We start from the raw sequence: 19,043 nt of genomic DNA, 5'->3' as shown, positions 1-19,043 counted from the left end.
ACCCGATCGAATACGATCGGGTTGATTGACAGCTCCCTGCTGGCGGCCGATTGGCCGCGAGTCAGCAGGGGGCGGCGTTGCACCAGCAGCTCTTGTGAGCTGCTGGTGCAATGTTAAATGTGGAGAGCGTATTGCTCTCCGCATTTAGCGAGGTCTTGCGGACCTGATCCGCAGTGTCGGATCAGGTCCGCAAGCCCTTTGATAAATGGGCCCCATAGTGTTGCAGACACATTCACATTCCTGAACCTACCTTCCTGCTTTTCAATAAAGTATAAGAAGAAAACAAAGATACTACAAGTACATTGGAAAGTTGTTTAAAACTGTATGTTCTATTTGAATTATGAAGAAAGATTCTGGGTTTTATGTCCCTTTAAGTGTCTAGAATTTAAAAGGACCACAATGAAAATCATTGGATTTTGGGCCACAATCTAGATTATGCTGGATTTTATTTCAATCACTGAGTCTATTGTGTGTTTTTTTTTTTCTTTTAATACATTTCTGTCTTCTCACGCTTTCTTTATTCTGCTATTGTTTATTCTCTCTTTTCTAAATTTCCCCACTTGGGTATCACCCTAATCCTTTCTTTTTCCCATCTTCACTCCACTGTCTCGCTCCTCTTTTCTTCTTTCTCTCTAACCTTTCTTTCCATTAAACTTCATCCTCCTGCCTCCTCCCAGTCTCTCTTCTGATTTTTTATTTTTCATCCTCTTTTGTATCCTCCCTTTCCTTTTCTTTGTGTCTCTCTATTGTCTCCCTTACCTGTTTCTTCCTTACATTCCCCTCTTTCGCTATATTGGTCTCGATTACAAGTGGAAAAAGTTGCCCCCAAAAACCAGCCTCCGAAAATTTAACCAGAGATCATGGCCTCTATTTATCAAGGTCTGTCGGACCTGATCCGACAGTGCGGATCAGGTCCGACAGACCTCGCTGAATACGGCGAGCAATACGCTCGCCGTATTCAGCATTGCACCAGCAGCTCCCAACGCCGCCCCCTGCAGACTCACAGCCAATGGGCTGCCAGCAGGGGGTGTCAATCAACCCGTTCGTACTCGATCGTGTTGATTTCCGGCGATGTCTGTCCGCCTGCTCAGAGCAGTCTTTGTGACCGCTGCTTCATAACTGCTTTTTCTGGCGAGCCTGCAGACTCGCCAGAAACACAGGGCATCAAGCTCCATTCGGAGCTTGATAAATATGCCCCCAAATCTCCATTTATTTATTTTTAAAAAACAGCATGAAGCAGTTTTTAGGGGTTAAAGTGAGCGGTTGTGGGGCGTTAGAAAAAAAAGGCACTGAAAAGTGTCTTTACATTGTGGTCTATGGGGACTGTGGTATTCCTATAAATATTTATGTATATGCTTATATATTTATGTGTTAATATGTGTATATACACATATAATAAGCACATAAATATATATGTATATATTAATATATATATTTCAATTTGCTGCCCATCGCAGTGCGCCTTACCCCTTCACTGCACTAGGTTTTCATGCCGTGTCTGACGGCATGAGAACGAGGCTCCCATTGGAGCCTATGGAGGCGAGCTCTCGTGAGCGCAATGCTTTCATTCAATGCGAACACGAGGTCACATTCGCATTGCACCTCACTTGTAATACCAACGCACATTTGCGTGGATAGGTATTACAGAATGGAGCACAAATATTGCTTTCACGCAAGCGATATTTTGTGGTCACTTGTAATCTGGTCCATAAAAATTTTACCAAAATAGCTAATTCTTAGAACATTATGTTATATTTCTTGTGAATAGTATAAGCTGACATTTCAGGAACAAGTAGTAAGCATTTCTATGGGTCTTAATTTGTAATGGTCCTCTCTACTGGTTTGTTTAAGCCTTCTAAACTTGTGCCCAAGTGGTTCTGTATGCTCAGTACTGATCTCAGCTTCACTTTTAATTTTTGCAGGTTGTGTCTCCATTTTTAAAGGACATGTCTGAGATTGATGGGACAAGAAACTGTGCAGCTTTCAAAGGGAATAAAACAGTTGTTTCATTACCATGTGATTCAAAACTTGAGTGGATCTGCAAGACACCAAAAGGTAAGCAAAATATATGTAATATTGAATATACAGATTGAAAATCAGAACATAGTGAAGTAATCTGAGCTAAAAAAGCAGAGACACTGTTAGCTGAAATGTAAAATGTACATTTTCCATCATGCATTTAAAAATGTATTTCCATCTAAAGGGGAGGAGAGTCCACGGCTTCATTCATTACTATTGGGAATTAAGAACCTGGCCACCAGGAGGAGGCAAAGACACCCCAGCCAAAGGCTTAAATACCTCCCCCACTTCCCTCATCCGCCAGTCATTTTTTGCCTTTCATCACAGGAGGATGGCAGAGAGTGCCAGAGTTTCGGAGTAGTCTCTTATAGAGGGTAGTACTCTTCGCAGTGAGACTGGAGTTTCAAGTAGTCCTGTCAGCCTCACAGTGAGAGCCTGGGTGAAAGTCCAGAGATGCAGGGAGAGTCTTTCTGCGAAACCATCCCGACTCATATTAACAGCTCCATAAGCAATCAGCGTTGACGAGTTTCGCTGCCTGCTTTCTTCACTCAAGTCCATGTCAGGAGCGAGGCTACTAACCTGTCACACTTGAAGGGCCGTGTTCCTGTTCCACGGCGTAGATTCTTATAAGATCATTTCATTTTTTATTAATAATGATAACATACAAGACAGGGTCACAGTGTGGCGACTTTTTATCTTTACAGAATCAAGGGTTAATATTCCTGGAAGGGGGATTATTGAACAGGGGGGTTTATACATGATATTATTTATTGTGTCATTGCTGCATTATGTGGGAGATGAGGCTCTGGCAATGTGTGGAACTTTCAGGTTACTTGGGGAAACTTTGCACGGACATTTTTTGCCGCGTTTTCCCTAGTGCAGGGGCAGTCCTACCAGGCATTCCATGTGACTGGGGGTGGCTATCCTTCCTGTTGATCTGTGGCGCAGGAGACGTAGCAGTTTCTGTAGTCCAGGTCCTAGGAGGTGGTAAGTACCCCGGCCATTGGTGCTATAAAGGTGCCTTTTTAATAAATAAAGATAGTCTAACCAAACGCGCAAGCGATGGAGGACTCTGATGCGTTAGAAGGCTCTCCTTCCTTAATAAAGTCTCATTCCTGTGTTTATTGTGAGGAGGGGCTGGTAGATCAGCCTGCTTAACTATGTTCCACATGCCTTGATAAAGTTACAACATCTAAACGGATGTAAACGGATGTCTAGTACTACTGAGCCGTCCACCTCTGAGATTTCTTCGTCCCGGGAGGTGCGTTCCCTACATTCATCTCTGATTGGACATGCAGTACCCTGGGGTCCAACCGTTACTCCATTGTTACTCCTTCGGGAGAGATTTGTTGGCCATCAGACTTTGAGGACCAACTGGAATCGGCGGTTTCGAAAGTGATCCATGCCTTACCACGTTCCTGCTAAACGCAAGCGGAGGGTTTATCATAGTGGCCCGGCCCAGGGCTTGTCCTCGCCGATGGAAGATCCAGAGGCTCTATATGATGACAAAGCCCACTCCGACTCTTCGGAGGAGGCCCCTTTAGGGTCGGATTCCGTGTCATCTAGACCTCTGGTGGCGGAGGAACCTGGTTATAGGTATTGGATGGAGAATTTGTGCTTTCTGCTACGGCAGGTGCTTGCTACTCTGGAGGTTCCGGAACCTAAAATACCAGAGGAACCTGTGATTCCTAAGCTTGACAAGGTATACGAGGACAGGGTAGTACCTCAGTCTTTCCCGGTTCCCATTAAGATGGCTAATATTATTAAAAACAAATGGGAGCGATTAGGTTCTTCATTTTTCTCTTCTTCTTCCTTTAAAAAACTGTTCCCCGTTCAGGACTCTCAGCTTCAGCTGTGGGGGACCATCCCTAAGGTGGATGGGGCTATCTCTACGCTCGCGAAGCGGACGACTATTCCCCTCGAGGATAGCTTGTCGTTTAAAGAGCCCATGGATAAAAAGCTGGAAAACATGTTGAGAAAGATGTTTCAGCACACTGGGTTTGTTTTTCAGCCTGCAGTGGCCGTTGCGGTGGTCGCTGGAGCTGCGACATATTGGTTTGAATCCCTGTGTGAAATGGTCGAGGGGGAGACTTCCATTTGACGAGATACAGGAGAAGATTAAGGCGCTGAAGATCGCCAATTCTTTCATCTGTGATGCCAATATGCAAATTATTCGTCTGAATGCTAAGGTGTCAGGTTTTTCTGTTTTAGCGCGCAGGGCTCTGTGACTAAAATCTTGGTCTGTGGACATGACCTCTAAGGCGAGGCTGTTGTCCCTGCCTTTTCAAGGAAAGATCCTGTTTGGTCCAGGATTCGATTTGATTATATCCATGGTTACGGGAGGCAAGGGAGCTTTCCTACCACAGGATAAGAAGGCTAAGCCTAAAGGATCTACTTTTCGTCCCTTTCATGCGGACAAGGCCCAGTGCCAGCAACCCGCCTTAAAAGCGGACCTGTCCAAGGGATCTTGGAAGCCGGGTCAATCTTGGAACAAGTCTAAGCGGATCATAACTGAATAACTGACATGCCGACATAACTGAATGCCGACAGCATACTCTGTCGGGATTTAACATTGCACAAGCAGTTCTGGTGAACTGCTTGTTCAATGCAGCCCCCTGCAGATTCAAATCCAAATAAAATTGTGTATACAGCACAACTGAAAGTGCTCGGTACAAGGGGTTAACTGCAAATCCCCAAATATAATCCAAATATGCACAGTTCACCAGCACAGTATGGTAAAAAATAAAATCTTATTAAAGACCCATGTTAAAATAACAACATTTCGGGGTTAACCCCTTAGTCATGCCATCTGTTACATATGGTTATTTCATTCCTTTTAAATCTTTACTTCTTCGCGCCAAACATTTCCAAAAGTATGCACTTTAGCGCCATCTAGTGGCGTCTTATTTTAATTACATCTTCACACTCTTACTTTGAACAATATATATGTAACACTTAAAGGGACAGTATACACTCATTTTCATATAACTGTATGTAATAGACACTACTATAAAGAATAATATGCACAGATACTGATATAAAAATCCAGTATAAAACTGTTTAAAAACTTACTTAGAAGCTGTCAGTTTGGCTCTGTTGAAAAGGTAGCTGGAAAGCCCACTGCAAGTGACAAATAAGACACTCCCCCCTCCCCCTTCTTTTGCATATGAAAAGACCCTTTACACAAACAGGAGCAAGCTGGAGTAGGTAGTCGAGCGTATTCACATAAAACTTTGGGGCTTGGTTAGGAGTCTGAAAATCAGAGCAATGTTATTTAAAAATAAGCAAAACTATACATTAATTTTAAAAAAAAACTTTATGGGCTATATAAATAGATTATCTACAAAACATTTATGCAAAGAAAAAATGAGTGTATAATGTCCCTTTAAAAACAAAGTATCACCTTAAAGGGACAGTTCACCCAAAAACTTTCTCCCCTTTAAATTATTCCCAATTATCCTTTTTACCTGCTAGAGTGTATTAAATTGGTTGCAAGTGGCTCCTTTACTCATATTTCAGCATTTGAAATAGCTGATTTAGCTTGTGGTTTCCCAACCTATACTGAAAGTTTTGATACTGGCGTATATGCTATTGACAAGCCTAAGTAAACACAGCCAGCAGAAGAGATTACACTGTCAGTGGGGGGCATGATAGTTAAGTAATAAAATGATCATTTTCCATTGTTCTCTCTATGTATTGAGCTTTGGTGTTCCAGACAAATATAAGATAAGGAAGCAAGTCTGTGTACATGAAAGTGATAACATAATGAGATCTGATATTACCTGAAGCTCAACCCATTGTAATAGGCTGTGGTTTCAAAGCACAAAACCAGCTACTTCAGATACACAAATAAACCCGAAAATGCAATTTCTCAAATATTTTATACTCTGCAGTTGGTATAACAAGTCACTTAAAATACATTTATGGAAAAACAATTTTACAGTGTACTGTCCCTTTAAGTATAATGTACAGCAGCAACAAATACAATTACACAGTATCCTCTTGCTTTCAATAAAGTCACCTATATTATACCTCATTCTATTGGACTATGTGTATATTAAGGGTAATTAAACCTATAAGAAGATCATAGAAAACATGAGAGGTCAAAGTCATGATTTAACCCCTTGGGTGCCATGGACTCCATATTAAAAATCCACCACATCTCTCTCTGCTTAAGAAGCTGCTCCCTGTCTGTTCCATTCCTGGGCATATTTACCTGCTCAATAATTTGCCAGCATAGCTGGCTGATGTTCTGCCCTTTCTCAATAAAATGTTTAGATAATGGTGCTTCCATATTCTTCCTCCTAATATTACTGCGATGTTGATTCATACGCTCCCTAGCCTTTTGGGTAGTCTCTCCTAAATATATTAAAGAGCACGGACATTTAATAAGATATATGACATAGGTGCTTTCACAGGTATAGAAGCCTTCAATATTAAATTTTTTCCCACTATGTGGGTGAAAAAAATGTGGTCCTTTAATAATAGAACTACAGGACATACAACCTAAGCAGGGGTAACTCCCTCTTCTCTAATTTCCAATATATGTTTGTTTTAAGCTTTTACTAGGACCTACATCAGATCTCACAAGGTGGTCTCTTTTTTCACATGTCTAAAAGGCCATAAGAGGTGGTTCTTGTAATTGTTGAATGTTTGGGTTGCAATCTTTTGAAATGTGCCAATTTTTTCCTAATGATTCTGCTAATCCTATCGCTGCAAGAGCTGTATTGTGATACAAACACAAATCTGTCTTTTTTGTTTGCATTTTTATTAGTCTTATATGTGGGATTCTGAATCTCTTTCATCTTTTTTTCTATAAGGCTTGGTGGATACCCCCTTTCTAGAAATGTATCTTTCATTTGTTTTAATCTACAGGTCCTATCTCCTTCTTCACTCACAATACTTTGTACTCTAAGTAGCTGGCTTTTAGGCAGGGAATCTATAAGTCTCCTTGGATGGAAACTGTCAAATTTTAACAAAGTGTTTTTGTCAGTTTCCTTTGTATATAAATCAAATTTTAAACCATTGGCACACTTAGTTACTCTGGTGTCCAGGGAAGTTACAGATTCAGATGTCCAGGAAAGTTACAGATTCCTCGCTATAGGTGATAGTGAAATGTAAGTCCCTTACCTCTGAGTTTAGGTCCCTGACAAATCTTTCCAGGGATCCAACGTCGCCCCACCACACGCCCAAACAGATTCGCGCTAGCAGGGGCTGTCAATCAACATGATCTGGCGGATTGCTGTCCAACACCTCAAAGGAGGTGTTTGAGTTAAGGAGCAGAGAAAACAGGTGCATTATGCACCATTCGGGCTGTGATAAATCGGCCCCTTAGTCTGAAATGCTCAATTTCAGGGTAACATTTTATTATTCCACCATACAGACCTTGCAGACGGTATATATATATATATATATATATATATATATATATATATATATATATTCTCCACAGTGTTTTCCCAGGACTTTTTTTTGCGGATATAGCCCTTTCTGTTCAAATACCTTGTCATACCATAAACTTTTGACTTCTTATAACTTTTTTTATTTATATGAATATTTTGTATTAGATACTGTATATATGAGTGTAACACTTTATTTTAAAGGGACACTGAACCCAAATTATTTATTTTGTGATTCGGATAGAGCATGAAATTTTAAGCAACTTTCTCATTTACTCCTATTATCAAATTTTCTTCATTCTCTTTGTATCTTTATTCGAAATGCAAGAATGTAAGTTTAGATGCCGGCCCATTTTTGGTGAACAACCTGGGTTGTTCTCCACCAATAAAAAAGTGCTGTCCAGAGTACTGAACCAAAAAAAAACCCTTAGATGCCTTCTTTTTCAAATAAAGATATCAAGACAACGAAAAAAAAATTGATAATAGAAGTAAATTAGAAAGTTGCTTAACATTGCATGCTCTATCTGAATCATGAAAGAAAAAAAATTGGGTTCAGTGTCCCTTTAATGTATTTATGTTGTGTTTGGCGCAATTCTTTATTTAGCCCGTTTCCATTATGCGAGGACTTTAGCCATGCTAACCCGACATATTTAGTTTGTGCTAATGCAGTCAAGTTTACTTTCAACTTGTAATATATGTGCAAGTCAGAGCGGGCGCAATATTTCAGTATCATGTGCGCGCCCCTGACAGCTTGCCACTTGTAATCTACACCTTAGTTTATACAGTGACCTCCACTAATATTGGCACCCTTGGTAAATATGAGCAAAGAAGGCTGTGACAAATTATCTTTATTGTTTAACCCTTTGATCTTTTCTTCTTAATATGAGGAGAGTCCACAGCTTCATTCTTTACTTGTGGAAAATACTGAAGCTGGCCACCAAGAGGAGGCAAAGACACCCCAGCCAAAAGCTTAAATACCTCCCCCATTCCCCTCATCCCCCAGTTATTCTTTGCCTTTTGTCACAGGAGGTTGGCAGTGAAGTGTCAGAAGATACGGAGTAGTTCCTTATGGAGGGTAGTACTCTTCGGAATGGGACTGGAGTTTTAAGTAGTCTTGTCAGCCTCTCAGTGAGAGCATTAGCGAATGTTAGAGTCTGGAGATGCAGGAAGAGTATTTCTGCGAACCCATCCAGACTCGTATTAACAGCTCCTAAGCAATCAGTGTTGACAAGTTTTACTGCCTGCTTCTATCACTCAAGTCCATGTCAGGAGCGATGCTACAAGACTGTGTTTCTGTTCCACGGAATAGATAACGTTAGATCGTTTCATTTTTTTATACACATTTGATAACGCAAGAAGACAGGGTCACAGTGTGACTACTTTTATCTGAATGGAACCGAGGGTTAATGTGTCTGTAAAGGAAATTATTGGACATCAGAGATCAATCACATATTTTTAATATTGTGTTTATTCTGTGATATGTGTGAGATGAGGCTCAGGCAGATGTTGGAACATACAGGTTTTACTTTCATTTTGGAGTGCTGTGCAGCCTGTTAGGCTTGGCGCTCTTTCAGTGGTGAAGGGGCGGTCCTGCATGGCGCACCACGTGACCGGGTGTGGTCACATTGATTCTCTTCTTCCTGACCCTGCGGTGTCTGGAGAAGAATCGGTTTCTCTCTTGGGCCTGGGTCATAGGAGGTGGTGGGTGCCCCAGCCATTGGGGGTATAAAGGTGCCATTTATCTTTGTCTATAGTCTATAGCCTATTTATAAGCGCAAGCTATGGAGGACTCTGATACCTTAGAGGGTTCTCCCTCTTTACCTAAATCTAATGCCTGTCTATAAAAGTGAATAGGGGGAATTAAACAGCACTAGCTACCTAAGTGGAGGGACCTATCACAATTTCACTTGTTGGAATATAATATAATGGTAATACTGATTATAAAGATCAAGCTACAGCATAAAACATAAAAAAATAAATCAAATAATGCAAAATATAATAATAAAATACTGATGGAGTAATAAAATGAACAACAATAAAATAAAATCATACACTTATGATGTTGGAGTTGACCAAAAAAATTAAACACTAGTATAAATAAGTAATGCAAAACAAAGTAATATAAAACAAAAGAAATCTCACCATAAACCACAAAGGTTTACATACAGCAGAATAGCCAAGAGACCGGATGCAGCTAATTTACTGGAGGTGTCCTTTGAGCGACCCGGAGCAAGGTAGAATCCAAAAATTATATGTGGGAAAATAAAAGCGCAACCAGAATCAAGTGTAGAGTATTGAAAATAGACACACAACACTACTGTATGGCACTTACGTTAACCATCTTTATTGCATATCGATTAATCCCAACGGATCTTCCAGCAGGATGAAGTATCATAAAAAATAATAATAATAATAATAATAATAAATGTTAAGAACCCCCGTGAGTCTGTCACTGATTCAAAGTCCTCCTCCAGCGTGTCTCAATTTCCAACTCTCACAGCATACGTCCTCACGTTCCGCGTGTGGCTGTGACCTATAGCGTGAATCTCAATAGCCGAGTTGAGAGGTGAATGCAGGAGGACTTTGAATCAGTGACAGACTCACGGGGGGTTCTTAACTTTTATTATCATTATGATTTTTTATGATTCTTCATCCTGCTGGAAGATCCGTTGGGATTAATCGATATGCGATAAAGATTGTTAACATTGTAAGGGCAGTACAGTAGTGCTGTTTGTCTATTTTCAATACTCTACCCTTGATTCTGGTTGCGCTTTTATTTTCCCACAGATATTTTTTGGATAATGCCTGTCTATATTGTGAGGAGATTATATCCAATAATCAGAAAGTGTCCAGCATGGAGGGTACTGCATGCACGCCACAGGAGCACCACAAACTCCTTAGAATATGCAAAAAATCCAAAGATGTGGCAGCACAACAAAAGTTTATTATAAACACACAGGGGAACAGCAGAGCAACGTTTCGGGAGTTATCCCTTTGTCAAGCTAATTTTACACTGAGAAAAGTGTTAATTTATACACAGCCCCCACTAGAGGGCGCTAAAGAGTATACAAAAATTTAACTCTATCATATCCTGAATAAAATCATTATAATTTGCAACAAACAATTTGATAGACCTATTTACATAATGTATCCTAAATAGACATTACATGTATGTGTACAAAAATATAATAGAGTACAATAATCCATTTCCTACACATCACAAAAACAGAAAATAATTCAAAATATTTTTATACCTCTATTAAATAATCTCAGAAACATTTTAGCATAAACTACACAATATATCAAACCAATATCTTAAACTGAGAAAAGACATTTATAAAAACACAGATAAATCTTAATCTCTATTTAACCCAGACGGTTTTAATGTGCCAAGGCCTCGATCCGCTATGCAGCGTCGCCCGCAAAAGCCGGCGACGCCAAATTTTGCGCTGGTTTGGTATCACATATACGGCGTAACCTAGAAGTTACGTTCGTATATTTCTGCCTTTGGCCGTAGTTTTTTGGGCCATAGACAGGTATACCAAACCAGCGCAGTTTGGTATCAAATATACAGCGTAAGGACTTACGTGCCGAAAATGGAGAAATTCTACTCCATTTTCATCTCGCCACAAATTGCAGGCGTAGTAAGCCTTACGCTGTCTATTGGAGCCCGGTAACTCCCTAAACTAGCTGCTAAATAAAACCTAACACCTAACGCATGCGCAATGTCTATCTACCTGGCAACCGCAAACTGCTAAATAAAACCTAACACCTAACGCATGCGTAATGTCTATCTACCTGTCAACCGCGATCCCCCGCCGCAATCCCTAATAAAGTATTTAACCCCTAAACCGCCGCTCCCGGACCCCACCGCCACCTACGTTAAATGTATAACCCCCTAATGTGAGCCCCTACACCGCCGCCACCTACATTACCTACCCCCTAATGTGAGCCCCTACACCGCCGCCATCTACATTATCTACCCCTAATGTGAGCCCCTACACCGCCGCCACCTACATTAACTACCCCCTAATGTGAGCCCCTTACACCGGCTCCATCTACATTATCTACCCCCTAATGTGAGCCCCTTACACCGCCGCCAGCTACATTAACTACCCCCTAATATGAGCTCCTACCCCGCCGCCAGCTATATTAAAATTATTAACCCCTAATCTAATCCCACTATACCACCGCCAGCTATATTAAATGTATTAACCCCTAATCTAATCCCCCTGCACCGCCGCCACCTATATTAAATTATTTAACCCCTAAAATACTAAACTATCCCTACCACTAAACCTAAGTCTAACCCTACAAATAGCCCTGAAAAGCAGCTAAAAGGGCTTTTTGCGGGCCATTGCCCTAAAGTAATCAGCTCTTTTACCAGCCCTTAAAAGGGCTTTTTGCGGGGCTTTGTCACAAAGTAATCAGCTCTTTTGCATCTAACCCCTAATCTAGTCCCCCTACACCGCCGCCACCTATAATAAATGTATTACCCCCTAATCTAATCCCCCTACACCGCCGCCACCTATATTAACTATATTAACCCTAATTATATTAGGGTTAATATAGTTAATATAGTTATTATATTATATATATTAACTATATTAACCCTAATTATATTAGGGTTAATATAGTTATTATATTATATATATATATATATATATATATATATATATATATATATATATATTTATATATATATATATATATATATATTAAGTATAATAACCCTATCTAACACCCCTAACTAAATTTTTATTAAAAAAAATCTAATTAATATTAATATTATTAATTAAAATATTCCTATTTACATCTAAATACTTACCTATAAAATAAACCCTAAGATAGCTACAATATAATTAATAATTACATTGTAGCTATTGTAGGGTTTATATTTATTTTACAGGTAACTTGGTATTTATTTTAACTAGGTACAATAGCTATTAAATAGTTAATAACTATTTAATAGCTACCTAGTTAAAATAATTACCAATTTACCTGTAAAATAAATCCTAACCTAAGTTACAAATACACCTACACTATCAATAAATTAAATAAACTACAAATATCTAAACTAAAAAACAATTAAATACACTAAACTAAATTACAAAAAAAACAAACACTAAATTACAAAAAATAAAAAAAGATTACAAGAATTTTAAGCTAATTACACCTATTCTAAGCCCCCTAATAAAATAATAAAGCCCCCAAAATAAAAAAAAATCCCTACCCTATTTACCCTATTCTAAATTACAAAAGTTAACAGCTCTATTACCAGCCCTTAAAAGGGCCTTTTGCGGGGCATGCCCCAAAGTAAACAGCTCTTTTGCCTGTAAAAAAAAAACACAATACCCCCCCCCAACATTAAAATCCACCACCCACATACCCCTACTCTAAACCCACCCAAACCCCCCTTAAAAAAACCTAACACTAAGCCCCAGAAGATCTCCCTACCTTGAGTCGTTTTCACCCAGCCGGGCCGAACTCTTCATCCAATCCGGGCGATGTCTTCATCCAAGCGGCAAAGAAGAAGTCTTCCATCCGGCGATGTCTTCATCCAAGCGGCAAAGAAGAAGTCTTCCATCCGGCGATTTCTTCATCCAAGTGGCAAAGAAGAGGTCCTCCATCGGGGCGAAGTTTTCCGCCAAGCGGCATTTTCAATCTTCTTTCTTCAGCCCTCCGACGCGGAACATCCAGCTGGCCCGACGACTGAACGATGAATGAAGTTTCCTTTAAATGATGTCATCCAAGATGGCGTCCGTCGAATTCCGATTGGCTGATAGGATTCTATCAGCCAATCGGTATTAAAGTAAGAAAATATGATTGGCTGATTCAATCAGCCAATCAGATTCAAGTTCAATCCGATTGGCTGATCCAATCAGCCAATCAGATTGAGCTTGCATTCTATTGGCTGTTCCGATCAACCAATAGAATGCGAGCTCAATCTGATTGGCTGATTTTATCAGCCAATCGGATTGAACTTGAATCTGATTGGCTGTCATATATATAATATAATAACTATATTAACTATATTAACCCTAATATAATTAGGGTTAATATAGTTAATATAGGTGGCGGCGGTGTAGGGGGATTAGATTAGGGGTTAATGTATTTAATATAGGTGGCGGCAGTGTAGGGGGATTAGATTAGGGGGTAATACATTTATTATAGGTGGCGGCGGTGTAGGGGGATTTAGATTAGATGCAAAAGAGCTGATTACTTTGTGACAAAGCCCCGCAAAAAGCCCTTTTAAGGGCTGGTAAAAGAGGTGATTACTTTAGGGCAATGGCCCGCAAAAAGCCCTTTTAAGGGTTGACAATAGAGCTGTTTACTTTGGGGTAATGCCACGCAAAAAGCCCTTTTCAGGGCTATTTGTAGGGTTAGACTTAGGTTTAGTGGTAGGGATAGTTTAGTATTTTAGGGGTTAATTAATTTAATATAGGTGGCGGCGGTATAGGGGGATTAGATTAGGGGTTAATTAATTTAATATAGGTGGCGGCGGTGTAGGGGGATTAGATTAGGGGTTAATAATTTTAATATAGCTGGCGGTGGGGTAGGAGCTCACATTAGGGGGTAGGTAATATAGCTGGCGGCGGTATAGGGGCTCACATTAAGGGGTAGTTAATGTAGCTGGCGGCGGTATAGGGGCTCACATTAGGGGTAGTTAATGTAGCTGGCGGCGGGGTAGGAGCTCACATTAGGGGGTAGTTAATGTAGCTGGCGCCGGGGTAGAAGCTCACATTAGGGGGTAGTTAATGTAGGTGGGGGCGGGGTAGGAACTCACATTAGGGGGTAGTTAATGTAGCTGGTGGCGGTATAGGGGCTCACATTAGGGGGTAGTTAATGTAGCTGGCGGTGGTATAGGGGCTCACATTAGGGGGTAGTTAATGCAGCTGGCGGCGGGGTAGGAGCTCACATTAGGGGGTAGTTAATGTAGGTGGCGGTGGGGTCCGGGAGCGGGGATAACGGATAGAGGGTTAGACGTGTCGGGCTATGTTTAGGAGGCGTGTTAGACAGTACGGGAGATTTAATAACTTAGTCAGGTTTTGTAGGCGCCGGCAGTTTCTAAGTCACTGGTGACTCCAGAAATTTGTACTTACGCAGATTTCTGGACATCGATGGTTTATCAGACTTATGGCACTTTAGCATCTGACGGCGCCGTATATGTGATAGCTCGAGTTGCGAGCTGAAACTACAGGCGGCGGGGGTTCCCTCGCTTGCGCCGCAAACTGAGATCTATATCGGATCGCGACCCAAGTTTATAAATCCAGAATGCTTCACATTATTTCAATATACATTCTCTATCTCCACCATGACGTGGTTTTTGTACACATTCAATAATCTGAAACCTAAGTTGGTTTATTGCATGACCAATTTTAAGAAAGTGGTAGGCAACTGGTGCAGTGACTTTTTTTGTACGTATATTGCTCTTATGTTCAATTATCCTATCGCGGATGCTACAGGTAGTTTCGCCAGCGTAGCTCCGCCCACAAGGGCATTAAATTATATAAATTACAAAGGTAGAGAGACATGTAAGGTATCCATTAATATTATATTTGTGGCCAGTGGTTGGATGATAAAATATTGACCCTTTTATATGATTACCACAACAAGAGCAACTTAAACATGGAAAACAACCATTCTTTTTCTTTGTAATATAACTTTGAGTGTTTTCTGACTTTTTAGTGCCAATATCAGCTCTGACCAAATGTTGTAAATTCGGACTTCTTTTACAAGCAGGCATATGGACATTTTTAAACTCTGCAACTTCAGGATTACACTTACTTAACATGTCCCAATGTTTCCTAATTATTTTTTGATTATTATGACTTTGGGCATTATATTCAGACACAAAGACCATTCTTCCATTATTCTTTTTATCCTTTGAACTCCCTTTCAATTCCCCCTTATTGGGGCGTAACAATGACTCTCTAAGGATAGATAAAACAAATTGCTTCTCATTGTCAATAATGGACATAGGGTAACCTCGTTCTAAAAACCTATCACTCATTTCATTTAGTCTACGTCTGGAAACCACTTCATCAGAAACTATTTTTCGAACCCTAAGGAATTGACTCCTATGGAGGGCTTTAAATAGAAAAGGGGGATGGGCACTGTTGTAACATAACAGACTGTTACGGTCAGTTTCTTTCCTATACAAATCTACTTGTAAGCCAGATTTAGATTTAATAATTCTTGTGTCCAGGAATGTTATACTTTCTTCACTCCATCCCAACTTAAATCTGATATGGTTGGTAGTGGTATTCAAGTCATTAACAAAAGCAACCAGGGACCCAACGTCGCCCAACCAAGTGCCGAACACATCGTTGATATAGCACCACCAGCATGCGCCATATCTGATAAACAAATCATGAGAGAAAAAAAATTTCTCTTCATAAACATTCATAAAATAGTTGGGGGTGACGTTGGATCCCATGGCAGACCCCTGAATTTGTAAGTAATAGTCATCTTCCAGCAGGAAGTAATTGCAATATAAGACAATTTCAAGTAAATGAATAAAAAAATCAACTTGAATGGAACTATACTTGTTGTCACTACTAAGCACCAATTTAACAGCACCCAAACCACTTTCATGGGTTATATATGTGTACAAACTGTCCACATTCAAGAATAAAAAGCTAATATTTATCTGTAGGTATATCTAATGTGTCAATCTTCTGAAGAAAATCACCCATATCTTTTATAAATGAGGTGGATAACTCCACATATGGCCTTAATATTTTATCCAAGAAGATTGAAACATTAGTGGTGACAGAGCCATTACTAGAAACAATGGGATGGCCTGGGGGCTTATTAACATCTTTATGAACTTTCGGAAGAGTATACAGAACTGGGGTACAAGGATGTTCTATATTTACAAACTTTAATACCTCTTTGTCAATTATGTCATTAGATATAGCTTTACTAGAAATACATTCAATTTCCTTTTTTATCTGAAATACTGGATTATAGGGAAGTTTTCTATAAACATGTGCAGCATTAAGAAGTTGTTCCCTTATTTCATTGATGTAATATGATCTATCTAAGGCCACAATAGTTCTGCCTTTATCAGCTTTTTCAAGATTATATCAGTCTTAGATTTAAGACTATTAAGGGCTTCATTATCAATTTTTGTAAAATTAGTACAATTTCTATGTTTCTTATTGAGATTGCGCTGCAAGAGTTCAACATCATTGTTAACCAGACTAATAAAAGTCTCCACACTGTAATTGTTTTGTGGAGGAGTATAGGAACTCTTGTTGCGCAACCCCAAATACTTCAACTTGATATTAAATACATCATTAACCATGTTCATACTTTCCTTATTAAAACCCATAGTTTTCAATCTTATACTTAGAAAGAAACGATAAAGATCTTTCTGTAACTGAAATAAATTACAATCCCTATCAGGGCAGAATGTTAAGCCCTTCTTTAGTATTTCAGTCTCTTCACATGTAATTTCAGTCCCAGAGATATTCAACAAGTTATCAGTCCTAATACTCTGTGTCAATACTTCATTGGATGTAAGGGTAACACATTTGCGATGCTTCTTACCCCCTCTATGAAATTTCTGTATCCTTAATGTTTGGACGACCGGAGCTGGCGACTGGTTTTCTCATTTGCCGGTTTGATTTTGGCTCCTTCCACGATCCCATCTGTATCCGAGTCCCCCTGGGACTGCTCTGACGATCCCCAGCTGCTACCGCTCTGTAATGGTTAACGACTTGAATACCACTACCAACCATATCATATTTAAGTTGGGATGGAGTGAAGAAAGTATAACATTCTTGGACACAAGAATTATTAAATCTAAATCTGGCTTACAAGTAGATTTGTATAGGAAAGAAACTGACCGTAACAGTCTGTTATGTTACATCCCCTTTCTCTATTTAAAGCCCTCCCTAGGAGTCAATTCCTTAGGGTTCGAAAAATAGTTTCTGATGAAGTGGTTTCCAGACGTAGAATAAATTAAATGAGTGATAGGTTTTTAGAACGAGGTTACTCTATGTCCATTATTGACAATGAGAAACAATTTGTTTTATCTATCCCTAGAGAGTCATTGTTATGCCCCAATAAGGGGGAGTTGAAAGGGAGTTCAAAGGATATTCAAAAAAAAATTAGGAAACATTGGGACATGTTAAGTAAGTGTAATCCTGAAGTTGCAGAGTTTAAAAATGTCCCTATGCCTGCTTATAAAAGAAGTCCAAATTTACAACAACATTTGGTCAGAGCTGATATTGGCACTAAAAAGTCAGAAAACACTCAAAGTTATATTACAAAGAAAAACAATGGTTGTTTTCCATGTTTAAGTTGCTCTTGTTGTGGTAATCTTATAAAAGGGTCAATATTTTATAATCCAACCACTGGCCACAAATATAATATTAATGGATACCTTACATATCTCTCTACCTTTGTAATTTATATAATTAAATGCCCTTGTGGGTGGAGCTACGTTGGTGAAACTACCCGTAGCATCTGCGATAGGATAATTGAACATAAGAGCAATATACGTACAAAAAATGTCACTGCACCAGTTGACCACCACTTTCTTAAAATGGGTCATGCAATAAACCAACTTAGGTTTCAGATTATTGAATGTGTACAAAAACCACGTCATGGTAGAGATAGAGAATGTCTATTGAAACAACGTGAAGCATTCTGGATTTATAAACTTGGCACATTAGAACCGTCTGGGTTAAATAGAGAGTTAGATTTATCTGTGTTTTTATAAATTTCTTTTCTCAGTTTAAGATATTGGTTTGATATATTGTGTAGTTTATGCTAAAATGTTTCTGAGATTATTTAATAGCGGTATAAAAATATTTTGAATTCTTTTCTGTTTTTGTGATGTGTAGGAAATGGATTATTGTACTCTATTATATTTTTGTACACATAAATGTAATGTCTATTTAGGATGAATTATGTAAATAGGTCTATCAAATTGTTTGTTGCAAATTATAATGATTTTATTCAGGATATGATAGAGATCATTTTTTGTATACTCTTTAGCGCCCTCTAGTGGGGGCTGTGTATAAATTAACACTTTGTTCAGTGTAAAATTAGCTTGACAAAGGGATAACTCCCGAACGTTGCTCTGCTGTTCCCCTTTGTGTTTATAATAAACTCTTGTTGTGCTGCCACATCTTTGGATTTTTTGTATATTGTGAGGAGGCCACGGTATACCCGCCTGCTCAATTATGTTCCACATGACTTGATAAAGTAATCTTATCAAAGAAAGCTAATATGTTTAGTGCAACTGAGCCTTCTACCTCTGAGGAGTCTCCGTCCCGTGAGGTACGCACCCTACTATCATCTCCTAATACACATGCAGCTTCCCATAGCACTCCCATTCCTCCTTCTGGAGGGGCCCTTTTACCGCCAGACTTTTCTTGAACAGTTTCAGACGGCAGTGTCTGCCGCCTTTAGTGCTTTATCTCGCATTGCTAAGCGCAAGCGAAAGGTTAAATATTGCTATCCTTCCCAGGGGTCATCTACTAGCTTATTGGATTTATCCGATGATGAAGATGCCTCTGACACTTCAGAGGATGCTCTTTCTGGGTCGGAATCTGCTGCCTCTAAGCCTCCAGCTGCAGAGGAACCAGACCTTAGGATTGAACACTT

At 39.5% G+C, this 19,043-nt stretch overlaps 1 protein-coding gene across 1 annotated transcript in view; it reads left to right on the top strand.

Moving 5' to 3' along the window:
- Nucleotides 1–19,043, top strand: part of PLA2R1 (phospholipase A2 receptor 1) — a 528,401-nt gene that overhangs the window by 169,091 nt on the left and 340,267 nt on the right. The window contains exon 14 of the mRNA XM_053698351.1: nucleotides 1,923–2,055. Coding sequence (XP_053554326.1) covers nucleotides 1,923–2,055 — 133 coding nt within the window. The remainder of the gene's footprint in view (nucleotides 1–1,922; nucleotides 2,056–19,043) is intronic.

Source organism: Bombina bombina, chromosome 1 (assembly GCF_027579735.1).
Source record: "Bombina bombina isolate aBomBom1 chromosome 1, aBomBom1.pri, whole genome shotgun sequence".
Classification (NCBI taxonomy): domain Eukaryota; kingdom Metazoa; phylum Chordata; class Amphibia; order Anura; family Bombinatoridae; genus Bombina; species Bombina bombina.
The sequence above is the reverse complement of the archived record's forward strand: the minus strand, read 5'-3'. Positions and strand labels throughout refer to the sequence as shown.